Here is a 27,498-nt window from a genome sequence, read left to right as displayed (position 1 = left end):
TTCTATTCTATTCTATTCTATTCTATTCTATTCTATTCTATTCTATTCTATTCTATTCTATTCTATTCTATTCTATTCTATTCTATTCTATTCTATTCTATTCTATTCTATTCTATTCTATTCTATTCTTTTCTATTCTTTTCTATTCTATTCTATTCTTATTCTATTCTAGTTAGTCTGTGTGGATGGATGGATGGATGGATGGATGGAGACCTCATGAGTATTTCTGAAGGAGGGTGGAAGGAAGAGGGTAAGGAGGTGCCAATGGTATCCCACCCAGTATCCTCCTCTCTTAACAATCTGGCTTTGCACAATGTACCATATTCAAATTGTTCATATGTACAAAATCCATAAAACAGGTCTCATTGGTTCCAGTTTCCCTTTCTTCATCAGCTGCACGCACGCCTTCCAGCAGACGTGTGGTCAAGAAGAGGACAAGAGAAATGCTTACCCCATCAGAAGGGTGGGTGGTCCAGCCAATCTCTGAGGTCTCTCCAGTTGTATCCAGAAGTATTTCTGTTTATATTTTAAGAAATTGAATAAAAAAAAAGTATTTTGTGCTTTTCCAAGTCAGGATAAAATCTTATCTGTCCCTCACAAGATTGTCTCTGAAAAAAAGCCCCAAAAATATGTCTTGTAGAGGGCTTCCACACACCCAGAATATACATTCATGTTTTGAGATTAAATATGGCAGGCTACGTCCATACTAGTAAATTAAGCAGGGCTAAGACAGGGGCAGAGGCACTGGGCACATAATCATGCTAAGTCATGGTTAGCAAGTTGCTTGGCAATATTCTGGCCAGACGAAAACTGCCGGGCAAAGTGTAAGCACACTGACAGCATGGAGTAGAGTTATCATAATGAGCAGTACAGATGAGGCCACCCTCTTTTTGGAAAGGAAAGGGTGAGACAGAGAGATGAGTTATACGAATGCATGCCAGTCTCCTCAGGACCATGGTTGCCCATGCAACACATCTGCAGATGTAAATGTGGACACAAGGCCAAGAAATTTTTGTTTCCAGCTCTGGAACCAAATTTCTGTGCGAGTTTAGGATGATGACCCAGGTGATCCTGTAATGGATTCACTTTATTCTGGAGCTGGGCATTAGGCTGCAAGCCTGTGTATGAGTCCCCCCAGTTTTATCAGAAAATCAGTATTAGTCAGTCTCTTGCATTATACTGCTCAGGAGTAGGGTACATGCAGAACTTCACGGGCCTAATTTATTCCCGCAACTAGTCTGCATTTCCATTGTTACTGAATCTATCACTGCAGACAGGTACTAGACTTGACTGCTCTTGGAGATGTTATTCTCTGTTCAGGTACAAAGAAATACAGAAAAGGTTGTGACAGTGCAAGCTATACACATAGTATTCTCCAGAAGTGAATGTCAAGGTCTGAGACCACCCTGGAAGTTACTGGTATGCAAGCATGTGCACTTTTCTGTGTACATTTTTAGTGAGGACATAGGGGAAGAAAAAGACTCCATTGAATAGGTATTTACATGTGTTGATACATACTGTACAAATTGACTGCTTTTTCTTAAATTCTGGAAAGTCAATCTCTCTTGTCTGCTTATTTTAATTTTCGTTTTTCTATCTTGTTGCTTTGTTTAAAAAAAACCACCAAAAACAAACAGAAAAAAATAAAACCCCACAGCAACATCCAGCTTATTGACAAACAGGATTCATTATTCCCCTTGCAAAAGTTTAATGATATGATTGTCCCATGTTTTATGCAGAAGAGATCCTCAATAATGTCTATTTCCAAATTATGGATTGCTGACTTCACTATCCCTATCAGTGCTCCTGGGGATTCACTCCACATTAATCAGCAGAAAGGAAAGACTAGTCTCATCCTAAAGCAGATATGATCAAGTGAGCAAGTTTATCCAGACATCAGGCTTCAGTGATGTCCCTGAACTGATGTTCCATATATTCCTACAAGAGATCATATATTTCTTAGACCTTCCTGAGAAGCTAATGCAGTTCCTTGCTTCAAAAGCAGTGCAAAAATATCTGGGATGGCTTGCCAGAACTGGAAAGAGCTACTGGCTATAGCTAAAGCACAACCCCACTAAAATTACCTAACAGACCTCAGGAAATGCTGAGCAGCTCGATGCTCAAGGATAGCTCAGCTCAGATGGCTCCTCTGAGCGGCAAAACATCTGTGAAAGGCCTATGCCTCCTTGAGGCATAGTCTTCCCCTAGGCTGTCCTGGCAGCAGAGGGACTTGACATTCCCCCATGGACGTTACTGTCTGAATCACACAGTCTGGCACAGGGGTTGCACTCTGTCATGTCAGTACTTTGCCACTGGGTTCCCAAACATGGCTTTGATATGCTGGAATAATATACAAGGTCATTTTTCAACAAAGAAAGAACTTTTTTTCTAATCAGGTCTGAGTCTCCCATTTACCGAAGTACAATGCAACTACCCCATGGAAACTTTAGAACAAAATAAAATAAGAAAAGTTAATCAGGGCATGGAAAGCCAGATAAAAGGTGAGAAAGGAAAGGAGAAGAGAGAAAATAGAGAAGACTTGCTCAGCAGCCTGGGCTCTGCCATGACTAGCAGGAAGCATATTCTCCAGACGGCTTCTTACCAGTGAGCAAGGTAATCTTTATCAAGCACATGAATATTTCACAGGTGAACAGATACAGGCAGCCTGAAGCACACAGAACTGTCCCTCTCACAGTGAATATTTTAGTCAGGAAGTATTAGAAAAATAAGAAAAGTACACAGGAACGTTGTGTGCATAAATCTCATTTGGTGACCTACGGTCAAAAGTCCCTCGCTATTTTTCTTCTTTTTCTCCCTCTCCTACTGGCTGTATGCCTTGAATCAGATCCCCAGTCACACTAGCTGCATGTACACTCATAAATCTAACAAGCTGTTAGACTGCTCTCTAATTCTGAGGACAACAGGCATAGTATGGTTCATGTTCACATGGCTAAAAACTCCAACCCCACAGAAGTGCATGGCTGCATCCAAACCATCTCTCAGGAATGGTCCTTGGTCCATCCTAACCTCTGACCTACACCTAGGCACTGTTTAGGAGAAGGTTAGTTGGCATGGGCCAAACCCATGACTGTGCTAATAATTTTACAGTATGAATGACTACATACCAGTGTACAGGTATAAGCCTTCACTTTGCCACTTTATTAGTACTGATGTAGCACTCCACATCCTCAGTGTGCTGGGCCAGACCAGTATTCTGCTGCTCTTCAGTGCAGATAGCAATGATCTGTTCAGCTGAATTTACCAACCTGGAAACAAAATGGCTTACACCCTTTCTATCTTGCTCAAAATCAAGGGTCTTGCAAGATCAGATCAGACCCGGGCCCAGGACAGTCCATGATGCTGCTAGAGACAACACTTATTAAGGTGACCTCAGAGTATCAACGGAACAATATTCCACTCTGGAATAAAAATGAGGAATAATCAAGGTATCTGAGCAATCTGGAGGCTTTTAAACACAAGAAATGATGACAATTCTTCTTTGACTCCTCTTACATTTTTGAAGAATGAGATTGTAATTTCTTACTAAGAGTTATTTTAGTTCAAAGAAGAGAAAAATAGCTGATGAGAGATTCTCCTGTATTTCTCTTCCCTAAACTAAAAAAAACCTCATCATCTTTTATAGCAGAGTCAAGTGGATTAATTACACTCTTCGTAAAACAAAAATCAGAATTAACTACACTGTCATTTCAGTGTCCTCTGTTCTTGCAGGTCAGAAAGGGTGAAAAAAAATTTCAAAGACTTATGTTAGTACCAGTCTATACTTATGTCACAAACCAATCTCTTGGGCTGCACTGTACTACAATGTCAACATCAAGATCAACTGGGCAGAGGTTGGAAGTTGCTATTACAGATCAGGCTGTTCAGAATAGGCATGTTAATGATTTTCAGATTTTGGTTAGCCTATACTTTCAAGCAAGACAAATTAGTGCTTGTGTTACAGGCAAAATGTTCCCCTGATGCAAGAAGATGACAATTCACCCAAGGATGATTGACCCTTGGTCAACCTTCATGAAGGCAGAGATGGCCTAACAGCTTTCTGGATTGAAGAACACTTGTCCTCAGTGTCTTAACAGTGGAGTGGTGCAAGAGGAAATTATACAACCCAAGTCTAGGCAAACTATAGCCACTGAAAGTTGATCCTGAGAAGACAGTGAAAGAATCCCTTTACCTGTGGGATTAGAAGCTGGTGCTAAGAATGACCAGACTATAGAATCACATAATGAAACAAGCTGGAAGGGAGGTATAGAGGTCATCTTGATCAACACCCCTCTCAAGGCCAGGCTAAATTACAGTAGGTTGCTCAGGGCCTTGTCCAGTTGAATTCTGAATATATCCAAGTGTACATGTACATTGGTAGATAAGGCAAAGGGCACTAGGGTAAAAGGTAACATTCAGAGAGTTTGCTTTGCTACACAGCTGAATGCCCCAAGCAGCAAAGCTCTCTGGCTTAACACACTTCTTGAAAAGAACTGAAATATTACTGGGCTTATTCTGCCTTGTATGCAGAATATGTTCATGCAGAATGTTCATGCCTCGAACATGAACAAGTAGGAAGACTGCGAATGCTCTCTAAGAGGGCTGGAAAGAGAAAGCATTCCCTGGGCTTGTGCAAAAGTATTGTTAGGGGTTGCCAAATCCAGTAACCTCACATAAGCAAGGCTGCTGCAGCCTGCAGCTCCATGTCCCCAGGTCCAACCAATAGCAAGGCTGAGTGGGTATTCCCAATAGGCACACACACAAACACATGTAGGTACTGCACATATACACATGGCCAGCCACAAAGATCAACACAGACAGAAACACTCACCAGTCATGCAAACAGAAACAGCACCACCAATGGCCTCATCCTGCTCCCCTTTCTGGCTGGTCAGGATGAAGGTCTGTTAGCGGGAAATATATATGCATTTATATACAATATGGATCCCTGCAATAACTGTCCTTAAACATTCAGTCTCCAGTAGCTGACCTCTGGATCTGTGGTCTCCCCATTTGCTGGCACCTGCCCATAAAAGCACCTGAAGCCTGCAGCCCCACTCCTATTCCCAGTATTCAGACACCCTCACTCACTGATACATGCCTTCACACACGCACACAGGCACACTATGGATCGTCTACTAACTGGCCTTAGGCATGCAGTCTACCCAGTAGCTGGCCCTGGATTCTTGTTCTCCTAGGTTGCTGGCACTTGGACATGTGAGCCCCCAAGGCCCGCAGCCAGTTGCTGTAGTGCTGCCCCACTCCACAGGAGCCCACTTACACATACAAGCACATGCACAGGCACACACACTATGGATCCCTCCAGTAACTGGCCTTAGACATCCAGCCTACCCAGGAGCTGGCCCTTGGATTATCTTGTCTCCGGTTGCACAGAGATACTCAATATACAGACAGGACTCTCAAAAGAACCCCCAGAACTTATGGTCTCCCCAGTAGTTGGTCTGGACCTTCCTCAGCAGATAGCTCTTCCAGCTGTCTCGCTCACAGAGACACACACATACAAACAGGTGTCTTATTCATCCCCCAGACTCTCTGGTCTGTCCCTGGCTTCCCAACCTTCTTACTCTACTAACCAGTTAGTCTGGCTTGATATTTGCTAGAGATCACAGGCTCACTCGTATAAGCTTGCTCACTCCAGTTGCTGGCATCAGAGACACACAGATCCTGTGATCTGTGGTCCAACGAGTTCCGGGCACTTGATTTTCATCCACTCCAGGCCCTCCAGTTGCTGGCAGCACTGACAGATGGGCCCCTATGACCTGTGGTTCAACTCCAGTTGCTGGCATTTAAACATCCATATACACACATACACACAAAATAAAGCCCCCTCACCCAGGTAACTAGTGAAAAATTGAATTTAATAAGAAGATAGGATAGACTGTGGTGATCAGGTGCAGGTCAAGGCCTGACAGGCGTTCTGACCACCAGCCTGTTTACATATGACTGGGCCCTTATCTCTCTATTTTCTCACACTTGATCGTCCCCAAAACCACCTTGATCCCTCCCTTTCCCCACCTATAGTTCCTCCCCTAAACAACCCACAGTAAGTTTTGCAGAAGCCCCAAATGATCTTCCCTACATCCCATAATAAGTCCCATGCCCCTGTTGGCAGTAACTCCCCTCAATCTGCAAGGTGTTCCAGAGAGCACTTCCATTGACTTATCTTAATGGGATCCACTCCTACTCAATGGGCTGATCACGCTCCTGTGATAGCCCTGGGAGAAGCTGGATCAGGATGCTTATTTCTCTATTAGGTTATTTGGGTTCCCCTGCCTGTCATTGTTCCTCTGTGCTCCTTTGAGTGTGGGGAGATGATCCTTTTATCATGCAACTGAACAAATATATTTATATATGTGGGCTATCACTTGGAGACAGAATACAGTGAAACTTTGGGACGCCTTAAATACACTAGAACTTCTTCCAAAACTAAACAGCTATTGTGGTGAAGTAAGTAATATATCAAAGGCTAGTGACATATGCAACTGCAACAAGTATTTTCTTTTTCAAGAATGAGTTGATGAAACAAGTACAAAACCAAACAAAAAGAGCCAAAAAATCCCACTTGTTTATAACTACTCAATACAAAGATTGCTGTTAACTTTTTAACAAAAAATGTCTTTTTTACAGTTCAGCTATGACTTAACATCAAAAAACAAGCTACAGAGTTATAAAATGTGCCTCCTAATATAAGAGAATATATACAAAACTAACCTATATGGGACAAATGAGTTTGATTTTTGTCTTGGATAAATCTATACTGTGAAGTCATTCCTGCAGCGAATGTTCTTGTGTTACTTCTGTTCTCATCTGCAACTAATGAAAAAAAGCTATTTGGAGTCAATGGGATAGGTATTTAGTGTCTTCCATGAAATAGAGTATCTTTTAACTACTTGCTGTGTCAGAGCAAAATGCTGACACTATCAGAACATCGAAGTTGTCATCCGCATGGGGGAATTCTCACAATCCAATCAGGAGTTATGTACCATCTGTGAAAGACAGAAATGACAGCCAAATGGTCTAGGATATGGAAATACACAGCTATTTGCAAAGTAGCGCAGCTTTTAAGCTTTATGAATGACTGTATTTTTCTCTTTACCTTCCCTATTCTTTTGTTAAAGCTCTAGGGAAACTGCCAGGATTAACATGTTGCACTAATTCCTCTGCTGATGTCAGGAAATGCAGACATCAAGAAATAAAAAAAATGACATTAAATGCTTAGTTTCAACTTCGCATATGCAATCAAATTAAATGATTGTCTACAACTTTCCTAGTAATACAATATAATATGTATTCTTCCACAGCTTAAGAGATTCATTCTGCAAACACCCAGTATCGAGTCTAAAACTTACCCAACTGCCACTGCCATCAAACTGGCTACTTTTGATGATAGTACAGTGTGATTTTTAAAGTTTATCTATGTTTTTCTGCTTATTTTTTGTTTCATAAACATTAAAAAGTGAGCTTGGGTCTTCCAAGGTTTCACTGAAGCATATACTGAAAGTCCCAGACACCGTATATTACAAGAACGCTGTTCCTTTTCTTTAAAGCTTTCATTAGCTTTGAATATAAACAGTGTTAGTTCCTGCATGAATAGACTCTACTGTCCTACTTGCCTCCAAGGAGCAAGAGCTAGCCTGCAGCTTGTGAACAGTTTCAACACAGGGCTATGGTACATACCTGGGAATGGGGATGTCCTAGCACAAGGACTACAGAGTAATCTATTATGGGAGAAAACAAATCAAGCGGAGCTGCTGAGACTGGCCAATGGGATAACCCGGAACACCCCTCCCCTCACAAACAAGCTGCACATCCAGCCCAGTCCCATTCACCTCCTGAATGTCTGCAACAGGAGATTCCTCTGCCCTGGGCTTTCCAAGCATGTGGCAAAGATTTTCACATGCAGGGAAGTGTCAGGAAAGAACTGGGAAGAACGTAACAGAAAATCTTTGCTAGGATTTTAAATAACTCACGTGAATCACAAGCAACTGAAGTAAAAAGTTAATTTCACTTCCCCCCCCCGAAGTAAAATAACATCCATTTAAACCTTTCTTTGTATTTAATAAAACAAAAGGCAATGGTATTTTTTACTCTGAAGATTACCTTTGAGGAAAGTATAGTTTTTCTCCACTTCAAAGTCAAGCCAATTTGAGCAATCAATACGTGATTTTCAATAACCCAAGATGACAACCAGTTAATAGAAAAGATAGGGGAAAAAATGAAGTAAGAATGCACAACCTTTTTCTTGCATATTCCCTTTTGCCAAGGAGACACTTTTAATGCAAAAAGTTTCTACCAAAGCAGAAGAATTATCCTCTCTGTATCTTGAACTTCTGGAAGATATTTAGAAAGGCTGTCCAGCCATTCTGCAGGCTGGAGAGTTTGTTGTAAAATAAATGCAGTCACTCACATGCAGAACATATCATTCCTTTGGAACATATTAATGAGTTCTGCAAAATGAACTCCGCTTGTGTTTACAGATGTAAACATTTATAATTCAGTCAAACCAAACCAAATATTCCACAGAAAATTCAACTCTGTGCCCTAGCAAGAGCTATTTCATTAGCAAATTATCACTTGCTCTCAGCTATTTTGACTGTAGCCCATCAGGCATTCTTAAATTCTATGCTTCACTAACTTTTACAATCAGAAAGGTTAACCTACAAAAATGTTAAATGATAAACTGTAGACAGTAATTATGTACATATAAGATACTCATAGAAATAAAATTTCTCTGTATTTCTTTATGTATTTTTGAGAAAAAGGAAAAAATCTATTTTTTCACCCAGCACATAGCTCAAAAATAATGTTCCCCAAACTAAAACCTCAAAAACTCTTGCAGAGCCATAAACATTGGGAAGTGCAATCTTAATGAAAACTTTTGTGCAATCTTGTTTCCTTTTACAAAGCTGAAATAGTAAGATTACAAATGTCTTCTGTTTCCAAAACAGTTTTCCCTCATGCTTGCCATGCAGCTTTTTTTCTAGGCTAAAAATCGTGTCTGGAAAATTTTGGACAGACATGCTCATTCCTGGTGAAATCAGTGTGTCCAAATACTAGATCTGTATCAAATAAGTTCAGCCTTATGATTCCTTTTTATGCATTAAAACCAACAATAACAACAAAAACATTTTCAATTGCTTACAAGAACTTCCTTACTTCTGAGTCATGAAGGGATTTTAAGTCCCATTAGGTCCTGCAAAAGGGTACTGCCTTTCTTATATCTGAAAAGCATTCTGCATAAAAAGTATTTGCTCTCTTCATAATGCATAGAAAGATGGTTTGAATACTTTGGCTACTTTTCTTCCCCTCTCTATAGCTTCTCCTTCTTTTCTTAACTATTTACATTAAGGTTTTATCAATATTGTTTTTCCCCTGTTAGAAAATTTCAAACAACGCTTAGTTTGAGACAAAAAGTGATTTACATTCAGACTGTTTAAATCTAACTCAAATCTAACACTTGGAAGAAAAATTACCTTGACTGATTTTCCCACTTAGTCAATCCTCTTCAGTTAGAGGTGAGACATATTTTAGACACCATCTAAAACGTCTAAGAAACCTTACAAAAACTAAAGACCAAACTGGATACTCCCTATATTTTTCAACTTAAATCTGAAACCTGAAGTTCAAGTTTCTACTATATATAATAATGAGTCAACAAAATGGCCATGGGCCTTTTTTCTTCCTTATGGATAACTCCATAGTAAAGCAAAGCTTTCTACATAGTTATCATCAGACTTTCCTTCCCCTAATGCATAATTCTTCTTTGCCTTTTGACCACAAAATACCTCTGAAACGCAAATTAGCTTTGGAGTACAATCCTAGAACCATGTAGTACAGTCACAATGCAAGGTGCTGACTCTCCTGACTCTGAATTGAGAGTTTAAATTCAGCTCATGGGCACCTTTACTGCTTCATCTCCATAGGCAGAATTTTACTGTCCTATTTTAATCCAGGCAATTCAACCATGTGATCTGTGAAGCTGTATCACACAGTGTTTTCTAAATTCTTTTATCTCTACAAACTTACAGGAGTGATCACTGAATTTCAAAAATGTCAGTTCCTACAGGCATCACTGAGTTACTTCATATTTGCAGAGAATGGACATTTTCTCTCCCTTTTCTATCTCAGTTCCTCCACCAGTTACACTAAGGAATAACAGTACTTTGTAAAATCATTTTTAAATCAGCAATTAACAGACTTGCAGAGATTTAAGAATTTGTATGATAATCTTACATCAATTATTTCCTCTCTGAACTCTCTCCCACTCCATTCCCCTCCTATTAACAGAAAGGATGCTTTAACAAGCTTTCCTCTTCATTATTAATAAGAAAAAAACAGTATTTTTTTCTTCCCAATCTCCACCCTCTTTTTCTTAGATCTCACACTATTCTCCTTTCCTTCCCTCTAGGTCTTTCCTTCCTTGTCTCCCTTTGATTCTCTCTCTCCCTCCTCTCCTTTTTCAGAGGCTTTCAGATATGCAAGAGATGGAACGTTCATCACAAAGCAGTGCAGTTCATTGAGCAAATGTAGCTGCAAGGATATTTCTTGGAACAAACAAGAGGATAGTTTACAATACCTCTGCCTTTCTCTAACTCTCTCCCATAGCTCTCATCTTATCTCCTGCTCTCATCACCCTCCCTCCTATCATCTGTTCTTTCTTCTCACGTTTTCCTGGCCTCTCTCTTCCCCTGCCCACCTTTTCTCTATCCTGTCTTCACTGCTCTCTCCCTCCTCTCCTCTGCTGGCTTAACACAAACTGCCTCTTCTTGTTAATGCAAAGCATTCTCTCCATGTCTATTATATGAGGCAAGTTGTTCAGATGGCAGAGACGAAAATTCCTGATTTCAGCCCACTGGATGCTGCCTTGTAGAACAGCATAAACATCAAGAGTTTGTTTCACAAAACAAACATGGTGCAAGAACAGGAACACAAGAATCAAATACAAGCAAAGCATAAACAAGGACCTTATTCCCAGGGCAAAAAATTCATTCTTTGAGACTGTCACTTCTGAGATAGCTAGTAGAAATGTTCATTAACCCCCTTCATAAGAGGGTTTGCCTGTCCCACTAGGAACAATACTAATATCTTTTTACATCTCATGAGATAGTGATCAACAATCAAACAGAAAGACACGTGCTCAATGCTCATCTGGACTAGGATAAGCATACTGGAGAGCACACTTTTTTTTTTTTCTCTAGAGAAAACTTGAAGTTGTTGCATTATATAAAATCTGTTCTTACCTTCTAGCGAGGTGACTAGATGAAAGAAGCAGACCATCCAGAGCCAACCCATTCCCGCCACTCTTCTTGCACTGATGCCAGCATTAGAATCCATGAAGATTCTCTGTAGATACCACCATCTCCAAAAAACACATGCCACTCCCTTGAAATGTTCAGAGATTTCTTGGAGTGTTTAATATCTTCCCAAATCAAAGCACAGAGGCCTTCACACAGAAGTACTGGTTAAGAAAAAACAGAAGGTGGAAACAGAAATCAGGTCACAATAATACAAAACTGGCAGTTTTTATACCCCCACTCCATCATTTACTACTTCTGAGATACAGGTGAAAAAGAGTAGCACAGACCCAGTATTTACCATATACCGCCACGTCCCACTCTTCAAGACTTCAGTCCCACTTGTTCTGTACACATAGATTTTGAGACATTCATGGCATCAGTGAGAGTGGGGTTCCCAGATCAACGTTAATCTGTCCCACAATATAGGCTGTATTCTTACTTAAGTCCTGACCCTTTGCATTTTTGGCAATGTCCCTTGGAAGGTCTCCATTCCATTTCCCCTGTATGCTTTCCAAATTCTGTCTCTTATAATTATACTTTGCCTTTTCAGGACTTTGCAGAGCAGTAGCCATGACATGAGAGTTTTCACCATTTATGACAATACAAATCTGCACTGCTGACACACTTGTAACTGCATTTCAGATGCAGGCATTTGTCCCTTTAAGCATATGACTGTACAGAACTATTGAAGCTGGACAGTATTCTTCCCATTAATATGTCATAGGTGAGGAAGTAAATGTTGTGATATTTAAGGTCAAATAGGGAGCCTGCTGCGTTAGAGCCAGGAAAAGCACACAAGTCCAAATTTATTATCTTAAGTGGGAAAAAATCCAAACAAAACCAAACAAAACTCCACCACCACCATTAAGAACCTGACATAAAGGCTTATCTCACAGTCAGGGAGCAGCATGTAGCGTAATCCAGCACTGCATTAGATCAATCCAGCACAATAATTTTGCTAAGCAAGGCATTTCTGGCTCCATCTGCCCAATTCTCAGCCCACCAGAGAAATATCATGGTAATATGTAGGTTACATGCAAAAAGCCAGTATGTTTTTTTTCTTTAGGTGCTCTTTGTGCAGAGCATTGAAAACACTTCAATGTCTTCAGTGAGACAGTGAAGCATAGCTAAGGAGAAAGAAAAATGTCTCAGGCAATATAGAGAAATGGCTCAGTAACTTGGCTGAAATAGGGGAGAGAAGAGTTGTAATTAAAAGGGGCAGCCTCACTGCAATTATCTGGAAACCTAGCAATGGGGGATTTGAGGAAGTTTGGCATAGCAGGGAAAAAGGCAGCCTGGGGAGTATGAGAAAAGGCAATGGACTGCAATCTGATTTGCTTTACTAAAGAGGGGGAGAAATTACTGCTCAGGATGGAATAGTACTCTCTTACACTGCCCCTAATGAGAACCTAGAGCACTAAACACAGATGAACCAAAGGCACGCTGGGCATCACTAAAATGTAAGAAAACTAAAGGGTCCTCAAGAAGAAAAAAACCCTTTAATTCATGATTTATGAGGAAAGAGAAAAATAAAATCAGTTAAGTATAGCTGAGGAAAAATGAAGATTAAATGCAAAGATGGATGTAATACAGGTACTACGTATTATTTTATGAAGCATGTATACACCACAGAAGAAAAACACCATTGGATGAAACTGTAAAAAGGAGAAAATTCCAGGCTGTGTGATCAGAAAACCCTTCTTTATAGAAAGAACTATCCAAGCACATAGCAGTGTTCTCCAGGAACAGCAGTGAAGACTACTGCCTGAGCCACCAAAACCAAGACTGGGTACACCAGAATCAAGCCTGCATGACTACTCTACATGGAAACATAAATACTCAGCATCTGTACCGCCAGTCAATCTATAATATTGTAACATCTAAAGGCCTTTTTTTTAGGCCAGCCAACTTTTGAGAGATGGGAACTTTTAAACATTCATTTTGAAGGTAAATAAATGCAGAAACAGAGGTCAAATAGGGACTGCATTCATTTACAGAAGGTTTGAAAACAGCCCACAATTCAGACTTTCTCAGGGTCACATAACTTACGAGTGGCAGAGCAGGAAACAGAACCCAAATATGCTCTGGCTGCTGGATCTCAGGCCAAAGTCTTGAAATTACTAGGTAATATGCAAGGAGGAAATCAGTTTGCTACCACAAAACAGATATAACTAAAAAAACCCCTGCTACCAAGAAGCAGACACAAAATCATTTCTGGCTCCAAGGAAACCAATTGTTCTCTTTCCCTCCCTACCTGCACATCTCTCTTACAACATCTGTTCAGCTTACCCTGGTAGACCCTGTATCCCAGCAATGTTGCACTGCTCTTCATGAGGCATCATACAGGCTTTGTCTGGATTAGACTGGAAAATTATTTTTCCCTGAAACAAATTGTGGCTAAACCAAAAAGCTGGTTTTGATTTAGCAGTTAAAAAAGGTAGATCTGTCTTTTTTTTTTGATTCTGCCTCTTCCACACCTTAAAGAAAAATGCTTACTCCACAGTGAAGGGTAGAGGAGAACATTATGGAAGCATTTAAGGGAGAGTAGGAGGGAAGCACTAGCCTCTCTGAATTAAAGAGTACCAAGCCCCTAAATTGCTAACCACTGCCCTGCCCTTCCCCCCCAGCACTTGATGTGTGCAGAATTTGACTACACCCAAAGACAGTCATCTTTCCTTCTTCAGTTCTCCTACTATTTCTTCCCTACACCAAACTACTTAAACAGAAACCTCAAACCATCCCAACTTTTAAACCACGCTCTTCTCTTGTCCACACAAGCACCTTTCCATGGTCTTCTCATCTTGCTACTTCCTCCAAAACTGCTTTCAGACAGATTACCTCTCCTTGCTACAGAATCCACTATCCCCCATTCTCCTCCAAATCCAACTGCACAGTAATACACCTTCCCTGCACAGGATCCTGCAACAAACTTCTTTAAATACCCCTTCTTGTCCTCCCTCTCTTTCAGCTACACAGAACTTGCCAACCATGTACCAGCTGTCAATCCTTCTTGTGCTAACCCTTCCATAAAGGATTCTAAACCATTTTTGGGCATATACTTCCTTGGCTAGTGGAATGATCTCCAACTCCTTGGAAGTCCTGAAAATCATAAAGCATCTGAAAAGCATGACAGTTCCTGAGGATCCAAATCTCTTTTAATGATTCAACCCTATAAAACAGTGAAGATCCCAAGCAGTCAGAAAAGACCAGTTATATATTGCCTTTGCTTTATATATACTTTATATATACGCCATCCGCCTAGGACTGAAAAGTCTGTCTCATTAAAAGCACAGGTAACTATATAATAGATGTTTCCCCCGAACTCAGAAGACACAAAATCCCCACCTTGTAAGTAATACAAGATCTCAGTAAAAAAGGCAAAAAGTCTTAAACTATTATGTGCCAGAGGAAAAGAGCAGGAGACTTCATGGATCACAGGGATTCTGAGCAAATGGCACCAAGCACTGAGTCCTCCTTGCTGACTATTTTATACTGAGTGAAATCTTTGCAGAAAGTTAGTGTCGTTTCCAATAATGTGATAATCGGGCTGACACCAGTTCAGTGGAAAGGTTGCATTCAGAGATACTAACAACGCCATCTGCTTTCCCCTTCCATTTTCCCCAACGGATGCAATTGCTTTTATTATGTTTTACATAGTTTATATCTATATATATATTGATATATAATATATAATATATAATATATAATATATATAGGTGATAGCTCCAAGAGACGGGAGATGGAATTCTCCAGGTTATGTGCTTACGTTATTCACCAATGCTATCACGATTGTTTACTTTGGCACTGTCACCGTGGTATCTGGATTACCAAAATTTAATTATGTTGAAGATCCCAGTAAGAGAGATGAATACAATCATCACCCGTATTTTCAAGAATCCTGGTTTCTTAGCTGAAGAACCAGCAAAGGGAGAAGAGTTCTCTGGGAAGTTTGTAAAGCGAGTTTTGAACATCTCCAAGGATGGAGATTCATCAGCTTCTTTGGGCATCTGTTCCAGTGCTGAACCACTACTGAGGATTTTTTTTTCCTTCCTTATATATAGTCAGAATCTCCCTTGCTCTCTTCTGTTGTGTATCTCAACAGAAGAGAGTCAGCTTTTGCCCAGCATCTCAAAGCTTCTTCTACACAAGATGGCAAACACAAACCATTTCAGCTGGAAATCCTTGAATGTGAAACAAAGTATGCCTGGCTTAACTGGCACTGTTTACAGCCTGTTTCTTTTCACCAGACAGAGCCAGTGCTGTAATTTCTCACTTTTTCTGAACTCAGTCTTGAATTGGGAACACTTTAGTACAGTCTCCAGGCAAATGATGCTCAGTGCTACAGGATAGATAGCAATAGTGCTCCCATATGAACTAGGACAACTGACACTTGTACAGGCCTGTGTCTGTCAGATTTCTGTCACAGAGGGCTGCTGTGTGCCCATCCTGTACCTAAACTGTGGCAAACATGAAGTATTTCATGCAGCCAGTATCTCTGCAGTAGTTTCCTCATGCAAATAAAGGATTCCCTCAAAGTTCAAACACTGTCAGTGACGACACCTGAAGAGCCACAGGGCACTAGTGTTGCTAAATGGGCCAGCATTGATTCAGAATTCTCTTCTATCAGTGCATGTGTTTTTATTAGAAGGGAAGCAGATTTGCTCCTGGGTTTGTGTAGTCACTTATTTCAGGGTACCCCAACGGCATATGTCTTGAGTCTTGATGGAGGTGGTCAGGTACATGACAAACCTAAGAGGGATCTCCTTAGAATGGACTGCTTTTTTTCTTCTGGCTTTGCCTGGCACTCTGAGACTGATCAAGAACAGTGACAACTAGATAAATTTTATTCATTCTCTGCTGGCCACAGGTTCTCCTGGACCTAAGCTTTAAAGAAAACCCCTTGCTTTCTAATCTTTTTGATTCCACCCATAAATCTTTAGACATGCTTCGCTGAAGCATGTTCTAGCTTAGTATGCAGACAATATGTAGCCACAGATCAGAAAGTAATGCACATCGACCCTATTCCCCTCTGACAGATACCACCTGCAGAACCTGACATCAAACAGCAGTTAAGCATTCATCTGAACCATGCACCTGTCTGGGTTCTGCAGGAGGAATTCAGGCATGCCTTTAGGATTAAGAAAAAAGCTAGGACTGTTCAGGTGCTGCACAAGCCTCCTGGAGAAAAGACGAGGGCCTGACAGGTTCTTCCTCTCCATGAATGGTACGTAGCTGTTTCTTTGAGTTCTGTAAAATTAGAGCAAACCAGAGGCAGCAGGAAGAACTATTAGTCCCATAGACCCCAATTCCTACAGGAGACCTAAGGTCAGTTCCAATATTCTATTCCCTAAAAGCTGACAGGAGCTTGGTCCATTGCAGTGAGGATGCTCCATCCTGCACTACTTTGTAGAAATCCCAACTCTAATATTGGTCCAAGTATCTCATTCCCAGGAGGCATGGAGGAAGATGGAAACAATGGGGCTGCCATCACAATATAAAAAATGTCAGTTCTTAATCAAGAGTTCCTGACAGCCTTCCTTATTGGAAGAACACTGGTTGTGGTTTTGAATGTGCGGTCAGGAGAATAACAATTCTTCGTGCTTTAGTGCAAGTTACATTTCAAAACACAAGAAAGAACACTGAAGCAGATCAACGTCCATCTAACCCAAGTTTTCTCTGTGTCTCCAGTGCCAGGAAGAGGTGCTATTTGGAGACAGCTTGCAAGCCTGGCCTCCGTGTGGTCCACTCCTCTACTATTCCTCCAGCATCTACAAATACAAGACTAGAGTTGCTAGAGGGTATACCCCAACCCATTCCCTTTAGTATCTCTTTATGAATTTATCTAATCCCTGTTTTGAATTTGCAACAGATTTGAAAAGATATCTATCCCTGTGCAAAAAAGTACTTTTATGTATTTTAAATTGTTCTACTAATAGAAGCTGAAATTGTAACAATGCCAGATTTTTACTCTTTCTGCTTAACCATCCCAAGAACTTTTCCAAATCATCTTGTTTCCTTCCACTGGAACAATGCTTCTTCCTCCTTCATTGTTAACTGACTCCTCTAGGCCTGTTTCATAGTAGAAATCATTATATGGGTATAGCTTCCCTCTGCTACACTTGATTCAACAGATTTCCCTCATATTTGTCATACTTCTTCCCCACATAAAGCATCTAGATGCAAAATAAATGCACCTCAAAAATTCTTCAGGGCAAAGAAAATGCTGTACCTTTGCAGGCACTGTCTTTCCTCCTCTTGTACATTTTGCACTCATAACATCTTAATATTATCTCTCAGTGAGAAGCATTAAAAAGATAAATGAGCATAACATCTGGGAGAGTCAATAAACTACTATTCCAATTAATTTGTGCTGCACACTGATTCATCACATTTAGGCAGAGTACAAAAAGTGGAATTAATACTTCTTCTCACTCATGGTAAGCAGAGAACCATGATAGTGTTATACATCAAGAAAGAGGCCTTCCTTCCTCCTCTCCCTAGTTCTCTCCTACTATAATTGCTCCTTCGCCACTGAGATGCCCTTGCAGCTATGGTCACGCATCTCACTAGGATAAATCTCACAATGCTGTTGTGAAAAGGTGTCACTCAATGCCTGTGCAACACTTTGAGCATGACATAATACTGCCTACCTTCTTTCTTAGACAATAATTACAGTAACTGCTATTCATAGAAATCTTTCTACACCCGAAACAGGAAGTGAGTGGGGGGAGAGCAACACATAATTTATCATTCAAGGTTTTAATATTATGAAGTTAATGTGTTTTTCTTCAAAAAATTTATCACTGGGGCACATATAGCAGCACAGAGAAAATTAAATATATAAATCATTTCAATAGTTGCTGTATATCCTTTTATCCTCTGTTACTATTTGAGATTATTTTGAATTACTCCAAACTACTTTAAAAATATCTGAGAGGAGAGTGGAATTTGTAACAAAGCCTTGCAGATTTTTTATGGTCTGTTCAGTTTACTGATTTAATCTTCAGAGAAAGGCTGTAGGTGCTAATGTATAACTAAGCTTAAAGGAATTCTTCCTCAACAAAGTACTTCATAAAAGATTTCCTCTAGCTGGCTTGATCATTTGTTTCTTACAGATTATCTAAATAGGGTTGTTTCTGTGCCTTTTGGGATTCTTTAAGTTTACAATGACAATCCAAAGGTTGATTTTGAATGCTCTCCAAAGAAAGGCATTTATCTCCTTGTTTACCATAGAAACACCAGGAGTCTTGAAGCTGATCTTCCACACTGATTATACATTTCCTAGTGGGATCCAAGTTAAGAACTTCCATAGCCCTCAAAGGGAAGAGATGCTTGTTTTCATGAATTTTTATTAAGCCCTTGAGGCTTGGATAGGGTGCCCCAATTAGAAGCATGATCACTCAAACAATCTCTACAGCCAATGGACTGAGCTGAATAATCTTCAGCAGGTATCCAAGATCTGCACTAATTAAAAAAGGGAGCTATGGACAGCTAAACGGCCCCCTCCAGATGACTCCTTAGGTGCAGCCTAAAGGTATCTGGGGAGATTCTGAGCCTCTGTGCTGTCTTCCAACCCATACAGGTGGCCACGTTAGCATTTCTTTAGATAACCACAGTGCTTTCCTTTAAATCTCTCTTCTCTGCCGTGACACATCTACTTGGCTAGAGAAGCCTCACAGCTTTGCTGGTGACCCTAGTTTATCTTCCTAACCCAAATTCATTCACTGCTGCCCTGTGCTTCCGCAGACTCTCTCAATGCCTCCCCATTATGTTTCTGCTATGCCTAACAAAATGAACACTGATCTCTTGAAACTGTCGCAATTTAAAAAAAAAAAATTAAAGATACAGATTCTTTCTGCCACCTGCTTATTAGGTACTTGAATTACATGCATATTAAGTACAACAAAGCTCCTGAATAAACCTCTTCCCACCTCACAAGATTTGACTTAATTGACAATTTTTATAGTGATGCGTGTACTTTTCAAAGAAAGATTGGTAATTATACTCAAGTTTCTATCATTAACACCTGGAAGCAAAATCCCAGCTCTAGAATATTAATAACATTATAGAATGAAAAATGTGAAGAAATGCATTGTTCTGTATGTTATCCATCACTTGCCTGATAGAAACTCTCCTGAAAATAATAGAAATTGGAGTGATACAGAAATTACTCCCTTTGAATTTTCATACAGTAAATAAAGAAGACTGCAGAAAGGAGAGGGAGAAAAAGAATCAGCAGCTGCCCATCACATTTATCTTCTTTGATGGAAAGAGAAGATAACAGCTCTACCTACTGGGTATGGTTTCACTGTGCTCTTATCAATTTTACTCTAATTTCTCAGGAAACTTCTCTCAGTACAACTGTGCACAGATCCTTGCAATGCACTTATATCTACATGGAAATAAACATGATGTTTTCAACCTCAAATATGATTTACCTTTAACAAGTATACTTTTATCTGTACAAAACAGAAGACATAAGACTTCAGAGGGGAAAAAAATAGGTAATGTACAAGCTCTAGGGCACAGCAGCAAACCTTTCTCAAGCTCTGTGTAAAAGGTTTTATTTCCAAAATTCTAAGCACAGAATTTTATGTTTAGGGGATTCGACTTAAGTATCCCTGAAGATGGCCACATTATTAACTTCTAGGTGAAAAAATTCTGTGGTAGTAAAATTTATTTGAAAATTGACATTTCCTTCTCTGGTATAAATGGCAATAGCTAAGTTTAAGTAAACGCTTCAAATTTCACAGTAATTTTATGATAGAACAAGTTTGAAAACAACAAGGAAAAATATGCATACTATTTTGGCATTAAAAAAGGGAAGGGAAATAAAACTTTTTCACAAACAGTATTTAACAAAGGATGTGTGACGTAAAGAGTATGTCCCTAAAATCATGTTCTCATCTACTCAGCAATGCTGATCTTGCTCCTTTTTCATCTGAAATTAAAGTTTTTTTATATACCAAGTTCTGATTGCTGATGGATGGAAAATGATAAAGAGACCAAGCACAGTGTTAGCAATGGCCAGACAAGCAACGCCACAAATCAGACAAATAACCTTGACATTTGCTGACCAAGTCTGTGAGAGCATCTGCAAATCTGCATAGACAAACCAAGCACAGAGCTGCAAAAGGGCCTTAAAGGCACTGTCAGGACGCTGGAAAAGAAACCAAGGGCCTGAAGGGTTGGGTGGGGGGAAAAGTGAGAGTGGCTTACAAAAGTAAGATATGGATAAGCCTAAGAAAAGGGATATTTTATACTGGTGCTGTTTCCCATTTTAAATTAAGAATGTAACTTTATATGGCATGTCTAGAAATATATGAACCAAGATCTATGCATAAACACTCAAAACATACAATGGAGGGGAAAAAACAAACTGAGAACACTTTTCTCAAACTGCTCTTTGTGGACAAAAGTTTGCAAAGCCCTTTAGTAAGGATTAAGATTTTCTTCAGTTGCAGTAAAGAATCTTCATTTTTTGTAAGAATATACTTATGTCTTCATCCCTAATTTTGCTTTTGACTTTATGAGGGTTTTACAGTAAGGAATATTTAGCATAAGCAGAAAATGCATGCTATTCATATTCACAGTACCCAAAACTTATGCTGTCCATTAGGAGACAGTGGCAGCACTGACAGTCGGTTAAAAGACAATGTTCCTCTTCTATGGGAATTCCCTGCATTTTGAAATTGCCTTTCATTCCATGAGAGAAACTGACATTTCAAACCAGACTACAGAAAGAACTAATAATATTAAAACATCTTCATTTAAGTGATTCTCTTTTTATTAACCTCTTTTCTGGCTTCAAGGAGGCAACTTGGCTTTTCAGAGAATGTGCTTCATGATTTAAGGGTTAATTATAACTACTTTTTTCCATTTTAATCAGTTTCACAGCCTTGGGCTGTCATAGAGCTTGGTTCTCAAATTGTTGGCTGCATGCATTTGCAGATAGAGGCTACTTTTAGTTTTAAAACTATTTAATTATTAGCATTATTTACCATCACTGTTTTTATTCCTGTTAAGAGAAGCAAGGAAAGAATGCTTCTTTGTAAAACAACAAGGCAGAAAAGCACTGAAACATAATCACTTTACCGACTTGTTAATTGCCCTGATCTTGCCGTCCAAACCTCCTCCCCCAGCCCCACTCCATGCAGTTGATTACCAGCTAGCTTCCATCCAATTATACCCCCACACCTATTGTAAATATCAGTTTTCAAGTTCATAAGGTTGCCCTAACAGAGGCCTGTAACATAATATATTCCCTGAATGGAAGCGGGAATAAGAAATTATCTTCAGTCAAGCTGATTCCCTTAAATTTTGCTGACTGCACCAACAGGCTATACAATACACAAGCTTTAGTTCCAGCATGTAAATTAGAGCATTTGATGTGGAAATACATGCACAAAACTAGGAAGCTATGAGTGAGAGAGAAAATGGCTCAGAGAAGAGTCCTACCACACAGTTTTCATCCTTACATGACCACTGTTTGCCTAGATGGGAATTCTGTCTGTTCCACCGTTACTTTGAGCCTCATGTTCCCATCAGGCACTAAATCGCTACAAAATAATCCCGCACTGCCCTGATCATACTCCACAGAACTGCCCACCAACACTAACTATAGTCTGTCTATAACCATTTTTGCAGGAGGCGTTACTGCACTGTGCAGTAACAAGCAACTAGGGAGCTGCCTTGGTAGCAACCTCTCAAGGCACAGTAAGAACACAGAGACAGGAACTATGAGACCTAGAACTTACTCTGGGAAAACTTTAAGAAAAGAGATGATTTCTCCAGTTTTGCTCTCCTCAGTTCCAGTCTCCAAATCCATAATCTTCGTTCAGACTCAGTTTCCTTCCCTTATAGTACCTCGGTCTCACTGTTAAAATGACTGAACTGAGCAAGAAGAACACAGAATATAAGGGTTCTAGTCAACTTCAGAAACATCTGACTTGGTCTTTAACACTCATTTTCTTTTACCTTTTGTCAGTGATATATAGATATTCATTTAGAGGACAACATTAATGATTCATGCTGGTTCAAGGCTTAGACCAGGCTCTCACTTAGATCTTGGGAATCAGGTTGCCCCACATTGGGCCTTGTCTAGGAGGCAGTTGAGAGAGCAATGAGGCAGAAATGAGCTTGAAGAAGAGAAGTGAGATCAAGGCTGCAAAGGAGAGAGATGACCTGAAAGGGAATGACTGGGTGGAACAACTAGCTGAGTTCCGTGAAGCATCATAGGGAGCCCATGTGTAGTGAAAGCAGGTTAGAGAGCCTCACCAAAAATTTGAACTTGCCACTGGCAGAGCCTGCAGAGCAGACAACTCCATTCTCAGGTCCTTCCCTCTTCCTCCATCCTGCATTTCCAGTTAGTTGTTTCCACCCTCAGGAAATAGGAACATTACGTGCCACTAATACTTCAGCAGAACAGAAAAAGTCTTAAGAGGAAAAGGGAAGGCCAAGCAGGTTACAATAGAAAGATATTTCAGGCTCATAGCATCTCTTTCTAATGCATGTTTGCATTATTTTTTGTGCCAGAGATGAAAGCAATAACATATAAAACTCAGAGCTCATCCTGCCTCCTCTATCTCAAAGGCTTATTTATATTTCAGTGTGGATCCTGGGGCTCACTGCTCTTGTTACAGCCACGTCCAACTTCAAAACCAAAGGGTTACACCTAAAATGGAGCAAGTACAACACACCACTTCCTTTCCGTGGATACCAACCAGTCTTGGTTGCTGCACAGCAGATCCAAGATGCATTTTCTGTCAGGAAAACACTCCCTCCCCCAGTTGTTGGTGAGACTGTAATAACAGAAACTAGAAGAGGGGGATGGGCATCCTTATTTAGACAACATCTGGCCTACGCTCCCCAGTCAACTGCAGGATTTTTGTCTGTATATTCCTTTAAGATTTCCTAGTTATATTGTTAAAAGACATAAGCAATAGGGCTTCCACAAATTCCTACAATCTACTTAGACCCTTGCTGGAAGAAAACATACCTTAATACTGAATCTGAAATCATCTACTTTGGGCAATTTTAGCCAGCCCTTTTACTTTAGCCATATTGCCTAGGATCCTATCTATAGTCTCCCAGGTGCTATAGATAACTCCAGAGCAACCCTTTTTCAGTCATCATTAAGCTAGTTCTTTTTAATAGCATGTCAAAAATTCCCTATAGTCTCCTAATAACTTCTGTTGCTCTTCACTGAGCTCCCAGTTCATCAGTGCTGCGGCAGAGAAGTTCACACAGTCAAATACAAATAGCCCATGTGCATTTGCATTAGTGCCATGAAGTCAGGGATTGACCAATTGCAACACCACAGGTTCAGAGGCACAAGAGAAAATATAGTAGAAAACCCTGGGCTGATCTGCTATGATCTGGGGGAAAAAAAAAGCAAAGCCTTTTTCAAAAGAATCATCTAAAAATAATTTTAAAAGAACTTTCTGAGGTTTTAGGGCAAGTTCCCCCTTCCCACTCTGATTTCTATCCACACAACTCTTTATAACACTATTAGACACAGTGGGCTGGTACAGACTATCAGTCAAGAGAAGCAAGACAGGTACAACAATTCAACAAGCCTGTTCTGATCCTTTCAATTAGAGTTGTCCAGTAGGTGTTATTTTACCAAAGAGAGTAAAATTTGCTTTAGCTTAATTCTTTTAAAGAACTGAACATTTTTATTTTTATTCTGTTTCCAAAGACTGATTTGTTTTCTTTACAGGCTTTAGGCTTGCCACCACACACACTCTTTTTGGGGGTACTTAATTAGACAGAATCAAAAGAATCTATTTAGGAAAAAAAATTTTAAGCCATTCTCTTCAGGTAACAGGGATCTAGTCACTAATTTGATTTCCTTAGTTGCAGGAACCTGCAGCTCCCTGAGACCATCCAGAGCCACTTCCAATTCAAGATGGGTAAAATTATCCATGAGAAACATGCAATTGTCAACACTATTCTTCCAGTCAGCATCAGGAGGACTTATGACTGAAACAAGGAGCACAAGTCACGCATCATTCCCATTACGTTATTTCACCAAATGTCTTTCTGGTGCTCAGCCTGGGGCCCTGAGCAAAAAGGTGCTACAGTAAGGCTCCAAAAGAAAACTAATTACTCTTCAGCATCTGACTCCACATACGTGTCCCAGCAGAACACAGCATCAAGACACATGCAAACTACAGAAAATTCCTTCTGTCTAACTATCTGCTAGATTTTAACAGACTGCTGATTTATACTCAGGTCAGCACAATTTGTTCTCAAATCATGCTGTACTGCACCTTTACCGATTTCTAACATGCTTATGTACTGGAGGAGGAGAAGGCCACTAAGATCCTCTCTGCACTAGTAATTAAATTAACATTCCTCAACAGAACTATTCCATTCCTGATACCATAATGATGGCGGTGATAACTGCTGATATGGTGGCCCCTTTATGAACAACACATGCTCCAAATGGGATTAGCAAACTCACTGAAAAGTGAAAATGCCGATACATTTTTGCATTCCCATTGCTGCTGGCACCAGCTCAAAGCCTACTGACATTAGCAAGGGAAGCAACCATCTGGGAGACAACTGCAGGCAAGCATCCCTATCCAGCTGTGCTTCCAGCAGATTCTCCCTGGCTCAAAACCAAGAAGGAATAATTTCAAACATCTTCCTGGTGCAGAAAGCATTTCAGATTCTGCTTACTGGAATCAAATTGATCCTAGCTGTGAGTGAAACTTAGCATTCGAAAATTCAAACAGTTTTATAAAAAGTTCAATTTGAATTTCCAAATTGAAATTATTCAAAACCTGCCCAGAAATCTCTGCAACAATATCCCTCTTATGACATCCCATCCTCTTCTTAAAGAATAGTTAGGAAGGTAAGAGACTTCTGCCAAGGAACCCTGCTTCCATTTGTAGACATCCTCAAGATCTGAGAGAACCTGTGGTAAGCCTGATGCTAAAGGCCTCCACACAGGCGTCTGTATCCTACACACTGCCTCTGAAGTGGTCAACTGGGCCAAATAGATTCATATCATGCGAGTGTTTTACAGTAAGTGGGAGAGAGATCAGGTCATTTAGGGAGCTTTGAAAGCTTTACAGCAACTTGGAGGAACATCGGTATGCTAAAACAGAAATAAGTTACAAAGAGTCAGTAGTCCTCAGTCTCTAGCTTCTAGGGTTTAATTACATGATTTAGACACACTGGATATTTTCCAGAGACATGGCACAGAGAAAAAAACTGCACTTGGAAACTGCAGAATCAGCAGAGGAGCCATTTACTTGGCAAGCTTGGGGAGAAAAAAAAAGAAAAAGCCTGTCTGAAAATGAAGTCATGTATGTTTCAACATACAGGTCTGGGCTGGCGAGAATTTCCATCCTAAGGTGAACCAAGACCTTAAGGATCCAGCCTTCATATGTAAGGCTATAGTTTTCAGACTGGATAGGCTGTGTTCTCATAGCATCCTGCATCTTCTCTACTCCAGGATAGAACTTTTTTTCTCCTCTTTAACTGTTGTTGTGTGCATACATGGGCATGTGCATGTATGCATGCATATGAGGGGGGGTGTGTGCACGTGAAACATTTGAACACAAATTTTCTTGACAAGCAAGCCCTGAGTAGCAGAATGGACAGGGGCCTCTGGAGGCATGGAAAACTGAAACCAGTGACTAGAAGAGCTTGACTTCCAAAGCTGCTTCTTTTCTCAGAAGCGGTCTCAAGAACAATCTTCAAGTAGCACCTCTGGAACAAGAGCATCAGCCTGCTCCATGGTGACTTTTTAAGAGGCAAGACAACATCTTCCATATAAAATATTGTGCCAGCACCTCCATAACGTACACGCTTTTAATTTTTTTTTTTTTTTTAAACACCACATGTATTAGTAGTACACTTAAAATAAAATACTATTCCTGGTGGCAGAGGAGTATTTCTTGAAAGCACAACACATGCTTCTGAGAAGAAAGTACTAGTGCAGTTCTTCTCTTTGTTAAGTTTAAAACTCCCTGTATAAATCAAATGCGAGAAGAGTGACAACATGAAATGGCATTTCCTTACTCAGCAGATTTGCTGTTCACATGGCAGAGTACTGTGGCTGACATGAGTAATTAAGGAGTTTTTATCCTTTTTGGGGTCTGTTTATGTAGCACAGTTGGCACCACTTGAGACAGAGAGCTAGTTTGCTGCTGTACAACACCTACAGAATTAGTTACAAAATCCACATAAGTTACACTTGTGCACACCCCCTGAAGTCCATGACACTGCATGGTTGCCAAAGAGAGCAAATATGGAGAGAAGAGGGATGTCAGCCCAAGACTTAACAGGCAGAAGCTAAATGATAAGGTTGCAAAGAGTTGGAAAACTGCTGAATTCGTGGAGTCAGTAGCTGGAAAAAGTACGTTAACTGTATTGCTGCAAGATGATATAAAACTTCCTAACAAAACACAAATTTTCCTTTTTTTAAAGAGTAAGATATAATAGTAATATAATATTAAAGCAGGTTTAAGAAAAAACGTAATAGAAAATAATGACAAAATTATAGGAGGCTCATCACTTTCCTCCTAATGCTTTAATCAACTTTTCATAGAAATGAATCCTTTAGGTTTTTGAAAAAAATCATTATATGTTTATGACTGAGAACAGCCGATCTGGCATATTCTTAACAAATGCTTTTTCACAACAGTGCCCTTTTTGGGTGATATTGCCATCCTTTTTGGTGGCTAAATCACTTTATAAGGATCTAGCTTGATCATACGTACCAGTTTCTACTTCTTCCATCTTCTATTGTTTGTGTGTGCAGTGAACATACGCAATATGGCCACAGAAATGAGAAATAAAAATAAACTGTGCAACCTTAAATGTGCTCTAAAAGTACTTTGCACTCATCTGTAGGGACTTTAGGAGAACCTTCCATATGGGCTGCTGAGTGTCCTGGTTTCGGCAGGGATAATTTCTTTTCTAGTAGCTGGTACAGTGTTTTGGATTTAGGATGAGAACAAAGTTGATAACGCACCGATGTTTTAGTTGTTGCTAGGTAATGCTTACACTAGCCAAGGACTTTTCAGCTTCCCATGTTCTACCGACTGAGAAGGCTGGAGGTGCACAAGAAGCTGGGAGGGGGCACAGCCAAACTGGCCAAAGGGACATTCCATACCATGTGACGTCATGCTCAGTACATAAACTGGGGAAAGCTGGCCGGGGGGGC

The 27,498-nt window shown here is 40.1% G+C and overlaps 1 protein-coding gene across 1 annotated transcript in view; it reads right to left on the bottom strand.

Moving 5' to 3' along the window:
• Positions 1-11,426, bottom strand: part of LOC103900566 (ephrin type-B receptor 5) — a 59,569-nt gene extending 48,143 nt beyond the window's left edge. The window contains exons 1-2 of the mRNA XM_009281272.1: positions 11,259-11,426; positions 452-516 (exon numbers count right to left, since the gene is read on the bottom strand). Of these exons, the coding sequence (XP_009279547.1) occupies positions 452-516; positions 11,259-11,352 (159 nt within the window). The 5' untranslated portion in view covers positions 11,353-11,426. The remainder of the gene's footprint in view (positions 1-451; positions 517-11,258) is intronic.
• Positions 11,427-27,498: the final 16,072 nt, after the last annotated feature.

Source organism: Aptenodytes forsteri, unplaced genomic scaffold (assembly GCF_000699145.1).
Source record: "Aptenodytes forsteri isolate BGI_AS27 unplaced genomic scaffold, ASM69914v1 Scaffold405, whole genome shotgun sequence".
NCBI lineage: Eukaryota > Metazoa > Chordata > Aves > Sphenisciformes > Spheniscidae > Aptenodytes > Aptenodytes forsteri.
This window is presented reverse-complemented; position numbering and strand designations above follow the sequence as displayed.